The sequence below is a fragment of the Enhydra lutris genome, unplaced genomic scaffold (genome assembly GCF_002288905.1).
Source record: "Enhydra lutris kenyoni isolate GAN:26980312 unplaced genomic scaffold, ASM228890v2 scaffoldscaffold41, whole genome shotgun sequence".
NCBI classification, from domain to species: Eukaryota; Metazoa; Chordata; class Mammalia; order Carnivora; family Mustelidae; genus Enhydra; species Enhydra lutris.
Window position 1 is genome coordinate 10,250,566 of NW_019154125.1, and position 16,868 is coordinate 10,267,433.

Consider the following 16,868-nt stretch of genomic DNA (forward strand, 5'->3'; position numbering starts at 1 on the left):
ATAAATAAAATCTTTAAGAAGGATAAAATCACAAGATGTTATGATCCTGTTAAAGTCAGAAATGAGACTAGATTATTAGGGCCATTGTATTAAGCAGTAAGGGTCAGATCATCAAAATGATTGGTTTTTAGGCCTAGGAAAAGCTCCTTTTAACATATTTGAGAAACTGTCATATATTTTAATTTATTAACAATATTTAAAATCTCTTTTTCTCTTGAGGTATAATTTACCATAACATTGACCATTTAAAAATGTACAACTTCACGGTTTTTAGGGTATTCCCAAGGTTGTACAACCATCATTACAATCTAATTCTGGGCCCTTTTCATTATTCCCAAAGACACCTCTGTTACCATTAGTGGCTACTTCTCATTGCCCCTTCCCCCCAGTCCCTGGCAACCACTTACTTTCTTGTCTCTACTGATTAGCCTATTCTGGATATTTCGTATGAATGGACTCATATAGAACGTGGCCTTTAGTGTCTGATTTTTTTAATCTAGTATGTTTTCAAGGTTTATGCCTACTGTAGCATGAAGCATTATCTCTTTTTATGGCTGAATAATATTCTACTGTAGGGGTGGAGCACATTTTATTGATTTATTCATCAGTTGATGGGCATTTTACTTTTTTGGCCCTTAGGAATAGTTTTGCTATCAACATTCATACATGAATTTCTGTGTGAATGCATGCTTTCAGTTTTCTGGGGTACATACCTAAGAGTAGAATTGTTGGGTCATTAGGTAACTCTTTGTTTAGATTTTTGAGGAACTGCGAAACAGATTTCCACCATGGTTGCACATTTTACATTCCCACTAGCAATGTATGAAGGTTCTAATTTCTCCATATCACTTACTTTCCATTTTTGTGATTCCATCCATCCCAGTGGGGGAAGCTCTCATTTTAAAAGTAGCAAGTTTCACTAAGTTTATGTTGCCCTCTAAATGTTTAAACCCTGATACATTATAAGGGTTCAAGTCTTTAGATGGATTGATGAGAATATGATGTAATTAAAGCCCACATCATTGTACGGTGACAGATGGTAGCTATATTGTGAGCTCAGCATAACATATAGAGTTGTCAGATCACTATGTTCATTGCTTGAAACGAAAATGGCATTGTGTGCCAACTGTACTTCAGGGAAAAAAAAAAAAAGCCCAGGTTGTGGGCTTAATGTGTGTTGTGTTTACCTTCTGTTACCATAGCAGGTGTACAACTTCTCAAAAGTAAATGCTTTTGGTTACAAGGAAATTAAATTAGACTAAATCTTCCATCCCTGGAGGACTAAGTCAAAGTGTATGCCCTGTTAATAAGTCAGTCAGCAAGACAATCTTGGGATAAAGACAACATATAACTGCTCTTGTATATCTGTCTCTCCCTCTCCCTCCATCCCTTTCTTTATTTACTCATTTCCTGTCTCATCTATAAAGGGTTTGAGATGATTTTCTTAAAAGATTGTGTAGCATGGAGGAATGACAAAATATCTCCAAGAATATAATCAGAACCAGGGAAGATCGGAATGAAAGAAGGAAATCTTGTGTAGGACATGATCTTAAAAGCTAATGTAGTTATACCATTGAATATCATATTTGACATCAGCTTATTATCTGGGAAAGTTACTAAGAAGAGACCTGGTCAGTTACACCTTTTACCTTCATACTTTTTCTCCAAAGAAGCAAAGGTTTTTATAGCTCTGAAATTTTTTTCTTTTTTTCTCTTTTTTTAATAGCTCTGAATTTTAATTGAAGTCTCAGGTGGTTTTTATATAATGGACATAAATGGTGTGTAAAGCTGTCCTCATTAAATCTTTGGTTGCATGAGTATAATTTTTAACTGTGATACACCAGTGTGGGTCTATAATATTTGTCACACATTTGTGAATGTGTCTTGCTATTTATTTTATGGGAACTCTAGATAATAATGATTATCTTTTTTTAATTATATCTTTCTTCCATTTGTATGCTCTGTTTTCCAGAACACATACACTGAAACTTGGGACAAGAAATTTACTTAATTTCTGGTAAGTTAAGTGACTGGTTTAGAGATAAGTGACATGAAATAATTGTATGGCTATAGTTTCAGTCATTGAACACTTAAGAGAAATTTTAGTGACTATAAGATAAAAATGACAGTGATAAATTTTTTATTATTACATAATGTTAAAAGAATAGAGATTTTTTTTTTTTTTTGTAAACCCACTTCTAAAAAACAGTAGCCAAAAATGTATGTCATCATTTCCTAAAGAATTGGGTTACTTTTATTGAGTGAAATATTGATGCTTTCTTTTGTGAAGAACAGTTACCTCAACATAACGTGGTTTAAGATTCAGTATGATCCACTTACGATGCAAGTCAGATTATTAAGATCAGTCTGAAATTTCATTCTTCATCAGGTTTATTTTTCTTTCTCAATTATAGCTCGTGAGTTATTTCAAAAGCTAAACCTGACATGCTTCATGAGCATGCAAATGAAACCTTATAATTTTTGCATTGAAGTCTGCAACAAAGTTAACCATAGCAATCTACTCATTTTTGGTATTAAGAAATGACTCTATGAGGTATTTATGTAGACTAAAACATTTAACTTTTCAACTGTGAAAGGAATAACATTGGGTTATTTTTCCTTTCTAGTGGCCAAATTAAAGACCTACCATGACAATGAAGAAAGAGACTGAATTTGTCATTTTCACTTAAAGAAAAATGATAAACAAAAATCAAACCTGTGGCACAGGACAGGATTCTATGCCCTATATGACTTGTCTGATTCACATACTTGAAGAATGGTTTGGTGTGGAACAGTTGGAGGACTATTTGAATTTTGCAAACTATCTCTTGTGGGTTTTTACACCACTAATACTTTTAATACTTCCTTACTTTACTATCTTTCTTCTCTATCTTACTATTATTTTCTTACACATTTACAAGAGGAAGAATGTATTAAAAGAAGCCTACTCTCATAATTTATGGGACGGTGCAAGGAAGACGGTGGCAACTCTCTGGGATGGACATGCGGCGGTTTGGCATGGTAAGCAAGATTACTTTGCTGTCTCTGTGTGGCTGTTCATCTGTGTGGCACTGAAGCTATATCATCATTCCATTTTATTGATCAATAGTAAAAAATATAAGGGATATTTACTATTTCATTTTATCTCTTTGCATGCCTTGTGTATCTACATGTCTTTCTTAAAATGAGTGTTTCCAAACACATTAGTTCCCATTAAACAAAGAACCATACAACAATGTAGGCTCTTACTGTAACCTAAAATATTAAAGTTTATACGTAAGATAATTAAAAGACCAAGAAACTAATTGAAACTGTATAGAAACCTATTTTAAAATACTCAAGTTTATATGTAAGACATCTAAAAGAGTAAGAAACTAATTAAAACTGTATAGAAACCTACAGAAACTTGCTTTAATTATTTAGTATTTAATTCCATTTTGTTCAAAATAAGTGACTTTCCTAGTGTAGATATTTAAAAAATGAATATTAACTAATAATATTAAATATAATTTATATACCATAGTTTACCCATTTTCTGTTTCATTCATTTCAGAGGTCACACGTCTCTTGAATAAATGAGATAGCAACAAGTTTCTCTCCAGGATATTCATTCTTTATCATTTGAGAAAGTGTATTGTTCTATATTTAATGATTGGTGGTTCTGTGGCTACTGTGAAAATTGCCCTCTTGTGGCCTATTATCTCTACCAATTTTTATCTTATTTGTTAGCCATTTTTGCATTAGGACTATAAAAAAATACAGAGAATTCCGTAGGTATGTAACAAAGATGTACTTTCTATTTTGTTTTGGGCATCAAAGTGGTTTCCCAGAAAGGCACAGAAGCATAGATTTTGAAATAGATACCAGAGGATATATACCACAGCAATATAAGGCTGCTATTAGCAAAGATCACCTGTGACCTGCTTATTAGGCCACTGTGTCATCATTTTAATACTACATGCAGTCTTAGAAGACTTTTTTGAGTACTTCTTATGCCACCATTGTTGAATGTTTGACATACAGTCTTTTAAAACTTAGCATAGATTCCATGTATTATCTCCATTTACAGTTTTCCTGTGAGGAAGTTGAGGAACAGAGAGATTGTTATTTGCCCAAGACACACTAGAAAGCTAGGAAGAAGGGTCAGGATACAATCTCAGGTATCAAGCTCTAGAGCCTGTGCTGTTACGATCTGTGCTGTGTGGTCAGTTTATCTCGGGTTGGGAATTCAGGGTCAAAGTAGCGGTATTCAGCAGGTTTGCAAACAGGAGCCCTTTGCCTTTGATGTACTGAATTCTGAACATTACTCATTAACACTAAGGCTCTTGCCAGTCATTACAACTCTCATTCCCTTTTATGGTTGTTTTACGTGAGACAACATGGTCCTTCAGGATATCACCTGTGTCCATCTGCAGAGATTGCATCTTTGTAGGCTGCTCTGGGTTTATTGTCTTGAATATAGTCACACACAGTTCAGTGGCATTGTTTCCAGTACTTGTTGGGAATATATATTCCCCTCCCAAATAGATACCACCTATATTTCAGGATTATGTATATCATAAGGAATTTTGAGTTTATTTATATTTCAGGAAACATGATTTAATTTAGGTAACTTCAAGCACTAAGCTTATTTTGAAATAGAATATATAATTTTGAGGTGTTTTTATTTTTCTGAGATATTTTCAAATATGCATTTATGGCTTAGAGGAAGTAAAATATATAGTTCTTAGCCTGTTTTAAATTTTTTTATGGTAACTTGATATTATATTTTATTGGGATAAATGATACTCTCTTATAAGTGATTTTTCCTTATTCAGCCATTAAAAAATGAAATCCTGCCATTTACAACAACATAGATGTACCTTGAAGGCATTGTGCTAAGTGAGATAAGACAGAGAAAAATCCTGTATCATTTCACTTATATGTGGCATCTAGAAAAAGAAAAAACCCAACGTCATTGAAAAAAGAGGTCAGACTCTTTTTAAAAAAAGGTTATCAGAGACAGAGGATGGGGAAGGGGGATTGGAGGAGGAGGGTCAAAGGTATTAACTTCCAGTTACTAGATAAGTAAGTTCTAGGGATGTAATGTACAACATGACTATAGCTAACACTGCTATAAGATATACAGTAAAGTTTTAAAGAGTAAATTCTAAGAGTTCTTAACACAAGGAGTAAAATATTTTTTTCTTTACTCTTCTTTTATCTATATGAGATGATGAATGATAGCCAAACCTACTGTGGTAATCATTTCACAATATATGTAATTCAAACCATCATTCTGTATGCCTTCAGCTTACACAGTGATACATACCAATTGTTTCTCAATAAAACTGGAAAAGATGGTTTTCTTTGCCCTGTTGTTTAGGGACATATATAAAAGGCATTTGTATGCATATTTGGATTTTGTATTGGTATCAAATCAGTTTTAATTCATGCTTTTTAAGGAATCTTCAAAGAAATTTTTTAACTAATAAAAATGTTGATTGTAAAAAAATGTGGTAAAAAAAATAAGGCAAATGATGGTCACCTTAAATTTACTATTGCAGTTGTGTTTTGTTAAAATTCTGGTGTGTTTATAATTTTTTATGTGTTGCCAACTAGTATTTTTTCATGTCACTAAACCTTAGTGACTTCTAATGACTATATGGAACTCTGTAAATCTTACAGTGAATTTAGTCAGTTATCTGTTGAACCATCATTTATTTATAATTTTTTCACTATAAGTATCTTTGTATGAGACTCTATCCAGCGTTTTGTCTTTTGAAATTGTATTTTATGTCATACTGTACATAATTTAAGTGCCGTCACTTTTCAAAAAGTTTCTGATTCTTATTTGCTGCATAACATAATGCCTATAATAAATAAAGAAATATTAATTTGATGTTTCTTAAATACCTACATTTCTAGGCAGTTTGCTTGGTGGTAGGTCAATGAAATGCCTACCCTCAAGTTAGCTTTTAAATAAAGTGTTAAAAATTTTGACTTACTTTTCAAAAAACATTATTCCTAGAAAATATGAACATTTTTAAAAGGTGGACTCGTAACATTTAATATTTCCCTTGAAAATTAATTATCAGGAAGAGTCCTCAGTAAGATAGCTAGATGTTTTTGAGAAAAGTAAAAGCTGTATATTTTAGCACAACTATAAAGGTAATGAGGACTGTAACTTTCTCCTTAGGGAAGTAAGGAATATTTTATTTTGGGGCTTTTAGGTTTTTTTTTTTTAAGATTTTATTTATTTATTTGAGTGAGAGAGAGCATGAGCTGGGGGGAGGGTCAGAGAGAGAGGGAGAAGCAGACTCCCCACTGATAGGGGAGCCTGATGTAGGGATTGATCCCAGAACACTGAGATCATGACCTGAATCTAACTGATTGAGCCATCCAGGTGCCCCTTAGTTGTTTATTTTATCTTATTTTATTTTGTGTTTGTTTTACAAGGGAAATTTACTTTATTATCTGAAAATAGGTATGTTTACCTAATGCCATCATAACTGGTTAAATTCATTGGCAGTACAAAATTTTTGAAAAATATGGTTTGATTAAGTAGGCTGATCATATGGTTCATTATGTTATATGAGTTAGAGTTTTTTAAAAATGGGCCATAATAGCATAAACTCAAAAAAATTTTTTAAAGATTTTATTTATTTATTAGAGAGTGTGCCAGAGAGCATGCATGGGGTGGGGATTGGGAAAAAGGGAGCAGAGGGAGAAGCAGGCTCCCCACTGAGCAGGGAGCCTGATGTGGGGCTTGATCCCAGAACCCTGAGGTCATACATGACCTCAGCTGAAGGTAGATGCTTAACCGACTGAACCATCCAGGCATCCCTAAATTCAACTTTCTTTTACTTTATGTTTTATTATTATTTCATAAAGAAATGGATACAATTTATTCACTAAAAGGGCCCTATAAATTAAATGATATGTAGCAAAGCCTATGGGAAAATTAAATTGAGGTATTAAGAGACATTCCCTCTCTACTTCAGTTGGAAAAGCGTTTCCTTTAACCTCTTCTCTTCTCTTTTTTTTTTTTTTTAAAGATTTTATTTATTTATTTGTCAGAAAGAGAGAGAGAGCGAGCACAGGCAGACAGAGTGGCAGGCAGAGGCAGAGGGAGAAGCAGGCTCCCCACAGAACAAGGAGCCCGATGTGGGACTCGATCCCAGGATGCTGGGATCATGACCTGAGCCGAAGGCAGCTGCTTAACCAACTGAGCCACCCAGGTGTCCCAACCTCTTCTCTTCTCTTATTGAGTGTGGGACTCCCTGAGCTTAAAACCAGGTTCTCCCCAACTACTGGCTGGTAGCCTTGACAAGTTACCTAACTTCTTTTTCCACTTCCCCCCTCCTTTCTGCCCCCTGCCTTTTGTAACAATCATGATTTTTCTAAACTTTGTTTTTAAAAAATATTTAGAATTATAGGGAAGTTACAAAAATATTTTTTCCTGCATATTTTCACCCAACTTCCCTTAATGTTAACATCTTATGTAACCATTTCTACAGTTACTGACTTAATAATGGTATAATACCATTAAGTAAACTACAGGTCTTACTTAAATGTTACCAGTTTTCTCATCAGTTTCCTTGTACCGGAGTTCCATGCTGCATTTAGTTGCCATGTCTCCTCCAATTTGTGATGGTTATTTAGTTAGGTGTTTTGTTTTGTTTTGCTTTGTTGTATGCAACTTTCATGACTTTCACAGTTTTGAAGAGGACTGCTCAATTATTTTGTAGATTCTCAATTTAGATCTGATATTTTCTGTAATGAGACTGAAGTTACATGTATTTACACATACTTGACAAGAATACCACAAAAATGATGATGTGTCCATCTCAGTGCATTGTATCAGAGGTTCATAATGTTGCTATGTCTTATTACTGGTGTAATGACTTTGATTTTTGTGGCTAAGGAGTTGTTTCCAGGTTTCTCCACCATGAAGTTGCTATTTTTTACTTTGTAATTGAAAAATATCTTGGGGGAACCACTTAAAACTATGTAAGTAATCTTTCTCAACCAAGATACTTAATGATTTTGAACCTCATTTTCCTCTTTTAGAAAATGGGTTGTTGTAAGGAGTCAGTGAAATTTCATGTAAAGTAGTATTTAGCATAATTTCTATAACATACTTAATGTTTGATAAGTGTTAGCTATCTTAATTGTAGAGCATCTTTTTAAAAAAGATTTATTTATTTATTTTAGAGAGCGAGAGTACATGCAAGCATGGGGAGGGGCAATGGGAGAGAGAAAGGGAAAGAATCTCAAGCAAACTTCCTGCTGAGTATGGAGCCCAATGCCGGGTTCTAACTCATGATGCTGAGATCATGAGCTGAGCTGAAATCAAGATTTGAAAACTTAACTGGCTGAGCCACCCGGGACCCCAAAGAACATCTTCCTCCTAATAATTTGGAAGGCACCAAAATATATTGTCTGTATCTTGATCATTAAGTTCAACTTAACATACCTACTATATTCAGAGTCCCTACTGTTTTCAATATATTTTTAGACCATCCAATTTTTATAGTTACTCCTAGTAAGAAATGCATTTTGCTGCCCAGTATACACACACACACACACACACACACACACACACACACACACACAATGTCATGCAAAGTATATGTACTTTCTATGCTGATCTGTTTTATTTTCTATTGTACTTTCTTTTTAAAAAGAAAAATGCTCATAACTCACTAAAGTGATTTCATAACTCACTAATAGGTTGTAGCCAGCATTTGCAAATCACAGATGTAGCTTAGCTTGGACATATCTGTAGTACAGGTTTATAGTATAGGGTGAGAAGCACAGATTTTGGAGTTAGACAAATATGGGTTCCCACCTTGGCTCCACCACTGTGTGACCTATGCCCAGAGTCCACACTAGTCAAAATATGCTCCCCCTTCCCTGGATAGTGGTTGGATGGACAATGATAATTAGTTGCCGTTGTGATTACTTTCTCCAAGGTTGTATTATTCATAAGCTTCCCTAAGGATTAGTATACTATAGGCAGGAGATGATAGGACTGCACTTTAAACATTGGGAAGAAGGAGTGATAGATTTAAGAGGTTTTGGAGGTAAAATGTATAGGACTTGGTGACCAGGTAAATATGGAGTCTTGAGGGAGGAAGAGCTAAAGTGCTCTAAAGTTATTACCTTTTTTTTTTTTTCCCCAAAGATTTGCTTGGGATTTATTTGGGAGAAGAGAGGTAGAGAGCAGTGGATAGGAGCAGAGGGAGAGAAACCCAAGCAGATTCCATGGTGAGTATGGAGCCTAGCTCTGGGCTCCATCCTGTGACCCTGAAATCATAACCCAAGCCGAAATCAAGAGTCAGACGCTCAACCAACTAGGCCACCCAGGCGCCCCTATAGTTTCTACTTCTGTTAGACAGGGAGACACTGGACAGGATGCATTCCATTTAGAGGTAGTCATGTGACTAGAAGCACAAAGATGGGGAAGTATTTTTAGGGAGACACCTTTTGTCCATATAATTTATGAAAGAATTTGACTAATAATAATTGATGGGCAGTTGGGCTCTAAAAGCCTCGAAAATGTTGGACTGGAGTATAATTTAGTGGTGCTTTCTGAGCAGTGAGTAGTAAGGTATATCACATCTTTGCTTTAAGAGCAACACAGTTTAATGTTTGGACTTCATGTTTATTTACCACAGTAGTAAACCATAGTTTCTGTCAATAATTGAAATAACAATGTTTCTAGTCTCAACCAATGATTTGATGTTATATAAGTACAATTATTTAATTTTTTAAAAATATTCTGGAAGGCAAGAAGAAACCTCAGGAATATTCTGTGTAATATTCTGTGTAGTACTCCTCAAAGGAGTATTTTTTATTTCTCAAAAAAATTATCAGATGAGACAATTGATTCTTTTGGTAACTTGAGACCTCAGTGATTGTTCTATAGAGCTAAAAGTAAATCCACTTACTTGAATTTGAACTAGGTAATTGGAAAGAAATGTTAAAAGTATACATAATCTCAAAATCTCATTAAATTCAATTTTTAAAAACATTCTTTAAGTTCATTTGAGATATTACCAATACTTTATTCTTTCCATACTAGAATCATAGTTACCACACTTACCTTCATCTATTTGGTGAAGACATTATAAACTACTTCAAAAATGAATTTCCTGGGGTGCCTGGGTGGCTCAGTGGGTTAAAGCCTCTGCCTTCGGCTCAGGTCATGATCCCAGCGTCCTGGGATCGAGCCCCGCATCGGGCTCTCTGCTCAGCAGGGAGCCTGCTTCCTCCTCTCTCTGCCTGCCTCTCTGCCTACTTGTGATCTCTGTCTGTTAAATAAATAAATAAAATCTTAAAAAAAAAAAAAGAATTTTCTGCTCTAAAATTTACACTACAGTCTTTGATACTCAAATTTGTTTCTTAGCAAATCAAATGGGAATAAATTTAAGGAAAGAAACATAGTTGCAGATTCTCATATTCTGGACTTCCCTTTTATCTCTTACACATGAATGGTGGGCTTCTTGGGCCGGCTGTTCCAGGTGCGGCAGTCTGACTTCAGGAGCTTCCTTTCCTTTTCTGCTCTAGTCACTTGAGATTTCCTTTCTTCTTAGCTTCCTTTTACTTTGACCCTAATTCTGCGCTTGGCCTCTAAATGCGTGTCTTTCCCCCCATGTCTTGGGGTTTTGTTTTGTTTTGTTTTGTTTTGAGAAAGATTCTACATTTTTATTTAACTGAATGGAGTATAAACCGAGGTTGGTGTTTCTTTTATGACATGGAAAAATAGTAATAGCAAAAACAATTTCTGTATTACCTTTTTTTAAAACTTATTTATTTATTTATTTGTTAGAGAGAGAGAGAGCGCACAAGAAGGCAGAGTGGCAGGCAGAGGCAGACAGAAGCAGACTCCCTGTTGAGCAGTGATCCCGATGTGGAACTTGATCCTAGGACCCTGGGATCATGACCTGAGCCAAAGGCAGCCATGGCAGCGGCTTAACAAACTGAGCCACCCAGGCATCCCGATTTCTGTATTACTTTATAATTTTCTTCCTTTTTTAAAAATTGAGATACAATTAACATCATATTTCAGGTGTACAACATAGTGGTTTTATATTTGTATAAATGTGAAATGATCACCACAATAAGTAGTTAAAATACATCATGTGTTTTTTTTCCATTTTAATTGGTTCTTTGGTGTAAATACATTATCATACACAGTGGCAAAATTCATTTTCTTGTGATGACAATTTTAAGATTTATTCTCTGAGCAACTTTCAAATGTACAATTCATTGTAGTCATCATGCTGTACATTATATCCCCACGACTTACTTACTTTATTACTAAAGTTTACATCTTTTTTTTTAAGATTTTGTTTATTTTTTGACAGAGATCACAAGTAGGCAGAGAGGCAGTCAGAGAGAGAGGAAGGGAAGCAGGCTCCCCACTGAGCAGAGAGCCCGATGTGGGGCTCAATCCCAGGACCCTGGGATCATGACCTGAGCCGAAGGCAGAGGCTTTAACCCACTGAGCCACCCAGGCACCCCAAAGTTTATATCTTTTGATCCCATTTTGCCCACCCCCATCTCCTGCCTCTGGAGACCTCCAGTCTGTTCTCTATATCTGTGAGCTCTTTTGTTTGTTTGTTTTGTTTTGTTTTTTAAGTCCACATATAAGTGAGATCATATGGTATTTATCTTTCACTTTCTGACTTACTTTACTTAGCATAATGCCCTCAAGGTCCATCCAGGTCACAGATAGTGTAAGATGCTGTTCTTTTTTTTTTATAGGTGGATAGTATTCCATTGTGTCTATATATGCTCTATTTTCTTTATCCATTCATTCATTCATGGACACTTAGGTTGTTTTTATATCTTGGCTATTGGAAATAATGGTTTATCTTTTTTTTTTTTTAAAGATTTTATTTATTTATTTGACAGACAGAGATCACAAGTAGGCAAAGAGGCAGGCAGAGAGAGAGAGGAGGAAGCAGGCTCCCTGCAGAGCAGAGAGCCCGATGTGGGGCTCGATCCCAGCACGCTGGGATCATGACCTGAGCTGAAGGCTTTAACCCACTGAGCCACCCAGGCGCCCCAGAAATAATGGTTTAAAGTGAACATGGGGATGCAGATCTCTTTTTGAATTAGTGTTTTTGTTTTCTTTGGATAAATATTCAGAAGTGGAATTGCTGGATGGTGTGATAGTTCTATTTTTAACTTTCTGAGGATCCTGCATACTGTTTTCCATAGTTGTTGCACTAATTTACATTTGCACCAACTGTGCAGGATTCCCTTTTTGCCATATCCTTGCCAACACTTGTTATTTCTTGACTTTGTGATAATAACTATTGTAACAGATATGAGGTAGGTGATAGATCATTGTGGTTTTGATTTGCATTTCCCTGATGGTTAGTGATGTTGAGCATCTTTCACATACTGGTTGGCCGTCTGTATATCTTTGCAAAAATGTCTATTTAGATTCTCTGTCCATTTTTTTAGATGGATTTTTTTTTTGTGGTTTTTGAGTTGTAGGAGTTCTTTGTGTTTTGCATATTAACTGTTTATCAGATGTATCATTTGCAAATATCCTCTCCCTTTCAGTAGATGTATCATTTGCAAATATCCTCTCCCTTTCAACCTACTGAAAATGAAACCTTTTCATTTCATTGATGGTTTCCTTTGCTGTGCAGAACCTTTTAGTTTGATACAGTCCTATTTGTGTATTTTTGTTTTTGTTGCCTTTGATTTTGGAATCAGATATAAAAAGTCATTTCCAACTCTGATGTCAGGAAGTTTACTGCCTATGTCTTCTAGGAGTTCTGTGGTTTCAGGTCTTAACATTCAAATCTTTAATCCGTTTTGAGTTAATTTTTGTGTATGAGGAAGATAGTAGTCTAGTTTTATTCTTTTGAATGTGACCATTTCTCCATTGTGACCCCAATGTGACCATTGAAGAGATTATTCTTTCCCCATTGCATATTCTTGCCTCTTTTGTCAAAAATTAATTGACCATGTGTGTGTGGATTTATTTCTGGGCTCTCTATTCTGTTCTGTTGATTTGTGTGTTTGTTTTTATTTCAATACCATACTGTTTTGATAACTATAGGTTTGTAATACAGTTTGAGATCAGGGAAATGTTGCCTGCAGCTTTGCTCTTTCTCATGATTGCTTTGACTCTTTGGGATCTTTCATGGTTTCATTCAAATGTTTAGGTTTGCTTGTTCCATTTCTGTGAAAAATGCCATTGAAATTTTGGTAAGGATTGTATTGAATCTGTAGATTGCTTTGGCTGTTACGGACATTTTAACAATATTAGTTCTTCCAATCCATGAGCATGGAATACCATTCCATTTATTTGTATCTAGTTCAGTTTCTTTCATTAATATCTTATTATTTTCAGTATAGGTCTTTTACCTCCTTGGTTAAATTTATTCTAGATATTTTATTCTTTTGCATGTAGTCTTAAATGAGATTGTTTTCTTAATCTCTCTTTTCGATAGTTTGTTATTAGTGTACAGAAACACAACAGATTTCTGTACATTTATTTTGTGTCCTGCAACTTTACTGAATTTGTTTATTCTAAGAGTTTTCTGATGGAGTCTCTAGGGTTTTCTCTATAGAATATCATGTCATCTCTAAATACTGACAGTTTTATTCCTTCCTCTCCAATTTGGATGCCTTTTATTTCTTTCTCTTGCCCTACTGCTCTGGCTAGGACTTTAAGTATTATGTTGAATAAAAGTGGTGAGAGTGTGCATCCTTGTCTTATTTCTGATCTTAGAGGAAAAACTTTCAATTTTCCACCATTCAGTAGGATGTTAGCTATGAGTTTCTCATATATGGCCTTTATTATGTTGACGTATGTTGTCTCTATACTCACTTTGTTGAGAGTTTTATCATAAATGGATGTTGAACTCTGTCAAATGCTTTTTCTGCATCTATTGAGATGATCATATAATTTTTACTTTTCATTTTGTTTATGTGGTGTATTGCATTAATTGATTTGCAAATGATGAACCATTTTTACATTCTTATAAGTTCCATTTGATCATGGTATATGATTTTTTTAATGCATTGCTGAGTTTGGTTTGCTAATACTTTGTTGAGGATTTTTACATCTATGTTCATCAAGGATATTAGCCTGTAATTTTCTTTTCTTGTAATGTCCTTGTCTGGTTTTGGTATCAGGGTAATGTAAAATGAGTTTGGAAGAGTTCTCTCCTCTTCTGTTGTTTGGAAGAGTTTGAGAATTGGTATTAATTCCTATTTGAATGTTTGGTATAATTCACTGGTGAAGCCATCTAGTCCTGGAGTTTTGTTTGTTGGGAGGTTTTTGATTACCAGTTCAATCTCCTTACTAGTAATTGGTCTATTCAGATTTTCTGTTTCTTCATGATTCAGTCTTAGAGGTTTGAATTTATCCATTTCTTGTAGGTTGTCCAGTTTCTTGGCATATATTTTTCATAGTAGTTTCTTATTCTTTGTGCTTCTGTGGTATCAGTTGTAAGGTCCCCTCTTTGAGTTAATTTTTCAAGTACTCTCTTCTTCTTGTGAATCTAGCTAAAGATTTGTCAGTTTCCTTATCTTTTCAAAGAGTCATCTCTGCTTTTTTTTTTTTTTAAGATTTTATTTATTATTTGAAAGGGAGATAGAAAGTGAGAGAGAGTAAGCATGATCAGGGGAAGGAGCAGAAGGAAAAGCATACTCCCCGCTGAATAGGAATCCCGATGTGGGGCTCAATCCCAGAACTCTGGAATATGACTTGAGTCAAAGGCAAAGGCTTAGTCAACTGAACCACCACTTAGTCAACTGAAACCACTTGGTTTCATTGATATTTTGTGTTGACTTTTTAGCCTTTATTTCACTCATTTCCCCTCTAATCTTTGTTATTTCCTTCCTTCTACTAACTTTGTTCTTTTTATAGTTTCTCGAGGTGTAGTTAGGTTGTTTATTTGAAATTTTTCTTGAGATAGGCATTTATCACTGTGAACTTCCCTTTTAAAACTTTTGCTGTGTCCCACAAGTTTATTTCAGTATAATTCCATTTCCAGTATATTTCCATTTTCATTTGTCTCAAGGTACTGTGGTATTCTCTTTTGATTTCTGCATTGACTCATTGGTGGTTCAGTTTGCTTTTTTCTTTTTGCTGGGACTTGCTGAGGCAGAGGTCTGTATGGCACCTGGCAACAGTAAGGTGGGAAGGAAAAACAGATCTTATGACTAGAACCATGGTCACATTTCATCTCCTCCTCAGAGTATAAGTTCAAACTCTAGTGATAAAATATGCAGGGTATTTTCCTCTGAAGCATTGGTGGAGTTTACGTAAATCTTTTATATTCCCCACAAACACCAATAGCACAGGATTGCCATAAAAAATGTATTGGTATAGCAGTGTAAAGGGCAGTAGGCAGGTTAATCTCATTAGCTGGCGGAAGAGGGAAAAAAAAGTATGGACAGGAAGCCAACATAAACTGGTTCATATTAGAAGGAAGCCTCCAAAGATCATCCCCATCTCCACCAGTCTTTCATCCTGTCATTTGCTTCCCTTGGTGAAACTTGTTCCCCTTACAGTGACTCGGAACAGAGTTAATAATGTGGCAGGAAGGAGAATTAAGGGGTGGCACTAGTCTTTAAGTTCACTTGTAGTACAGGAGAGATGTTTTCTTGACCTCTAATTCAAATTTGTCATCACAGTTTTTTCCCTGCATGTAGTAGTTAGATTTTATAAAATCATTTTTGTTTTTGATGAATAAAATGGGGGGAATTTCTAAAGTATAATTTATATGTTTGGGAGTGAAACAAAAGTTTGCAACATTCGTATATAACGAATTTTATATAACACTTTAAATGGTGTTTTATTTGTATATAACACTTTTTTTTTCAAAGATTTTATTTATTTATTTGACAGACAGAGATCACAAGTAGGCAGAGAGGCAGACAGATAGAGAGGTGGAAGCAGGCTCCCCGCAGAGCAGAGAGCCCGATGTGGGGCTCGATCCCAGGACACTGGGACCATAACCTGAGCCGAAGGCAGAGGCTTTAACCCACTGAGCCACCCAGGTGCCCCTGTATATAACACTTTTAAATGATGTTTTGTATATAACATTTGTATATAACAGTGCCAGAGGGTTTTTCTCCATCTTCCTCCTCTCTCCTTAACCCAGTATGCCTGTACCACAGACGGGGGCCTTTCTTTGCCTTTGTTTGTAACTCCATGTGAGGCTTGTGGTGGGATGGGGATGAGAGGGGCAACTCTTCAATTTTCTTGGTTTAGCCAGAATTGTACACAGGCCCTGTATGCCTGAGGCTCAGGTGTGAGGCTTTCTCAATGTCCCTTTGCTTCTTCCCCATGGGAGGCAAACTCTGCCTTGTGTAGCTGGGAGTCTGGGGTTGGCACAAAGTTTCTTGCTCTTCCTCTGAGTAGTAGCAGATCTCTGCTTGATGTCATTTCAGAAACTGGACCTACTCTCTATCTCCCAGAGGCAGATGTTTTGACTTCTACCCTTCTACCCAGAAGTGGACTTCTGCCTGAGAGTGGGATAGTAGGGTGAGGCAAGGGTGAGAGGAGGGGGGAATGAGTTCTGTCCTTTCCAGCATCAGTTGCTTTTTACAGATGCTGTTTTCTTAGAAGGGATGGAAGAGTTTCCTGCACCTCTCCCAGTGTCAGGTTTTGCTTTTCCAAGAGAAGCTTCTGAGAAGCAAGTAAGATTTTGTTCTCTATACCATTTGCAAGGGCTCTTTTGGGTCTCTTCCCTGCCATGTCCCCGCTTTTTCTTATAAGCACCCACTGAGTCCCATGGAGGAATGTTGGTGAGTGTGGACTCTTGTTTGTATCTGGGATTCCCAGGGATTCTACACTCAGTGGTCACCTCACTTGATCTTTGAATTCGTTAACATTTCAGTTA

General features: G+C 35.7%; 1 protein-coding gene across 3 annotated transcripts in view; it reads left to right on the forward strand.

Annotated features, from left to right (window-relative positions):
- Nucleotides 1–16,868, forward strand: part of LOC111155443 (transmembrane protein 68) — a 44,896-nt gene that overhangs the window by 5,535 nt on the left and 22,493 nt on the right. For 2 of the 3 annotated variants that reach the window (XM_022515603.1, XM_022515602.1), the window contains exons 2-3: nucleotides 1,973–2,017; nucleotides 2,628–3,021. In XM_022515603.1, coding sequence (XP_022371311.1) covers nucleotides 2,697–3,021 — 325 coding nt within the window. In that variant the 5' untranslated portion in view covers nucleotides 1,973–2,017; nucleotides 2,628–2,696. Of the gene's footprint in view, nucleotides 1–1,972; nucleotides 2,018–2,627; nucleotides 3,022–9,236; nucleotides 9,253–16,868 lie in introns of those variants that run through there. The other variant, XM_022515604.1, reaches the window with a different exon arrangement.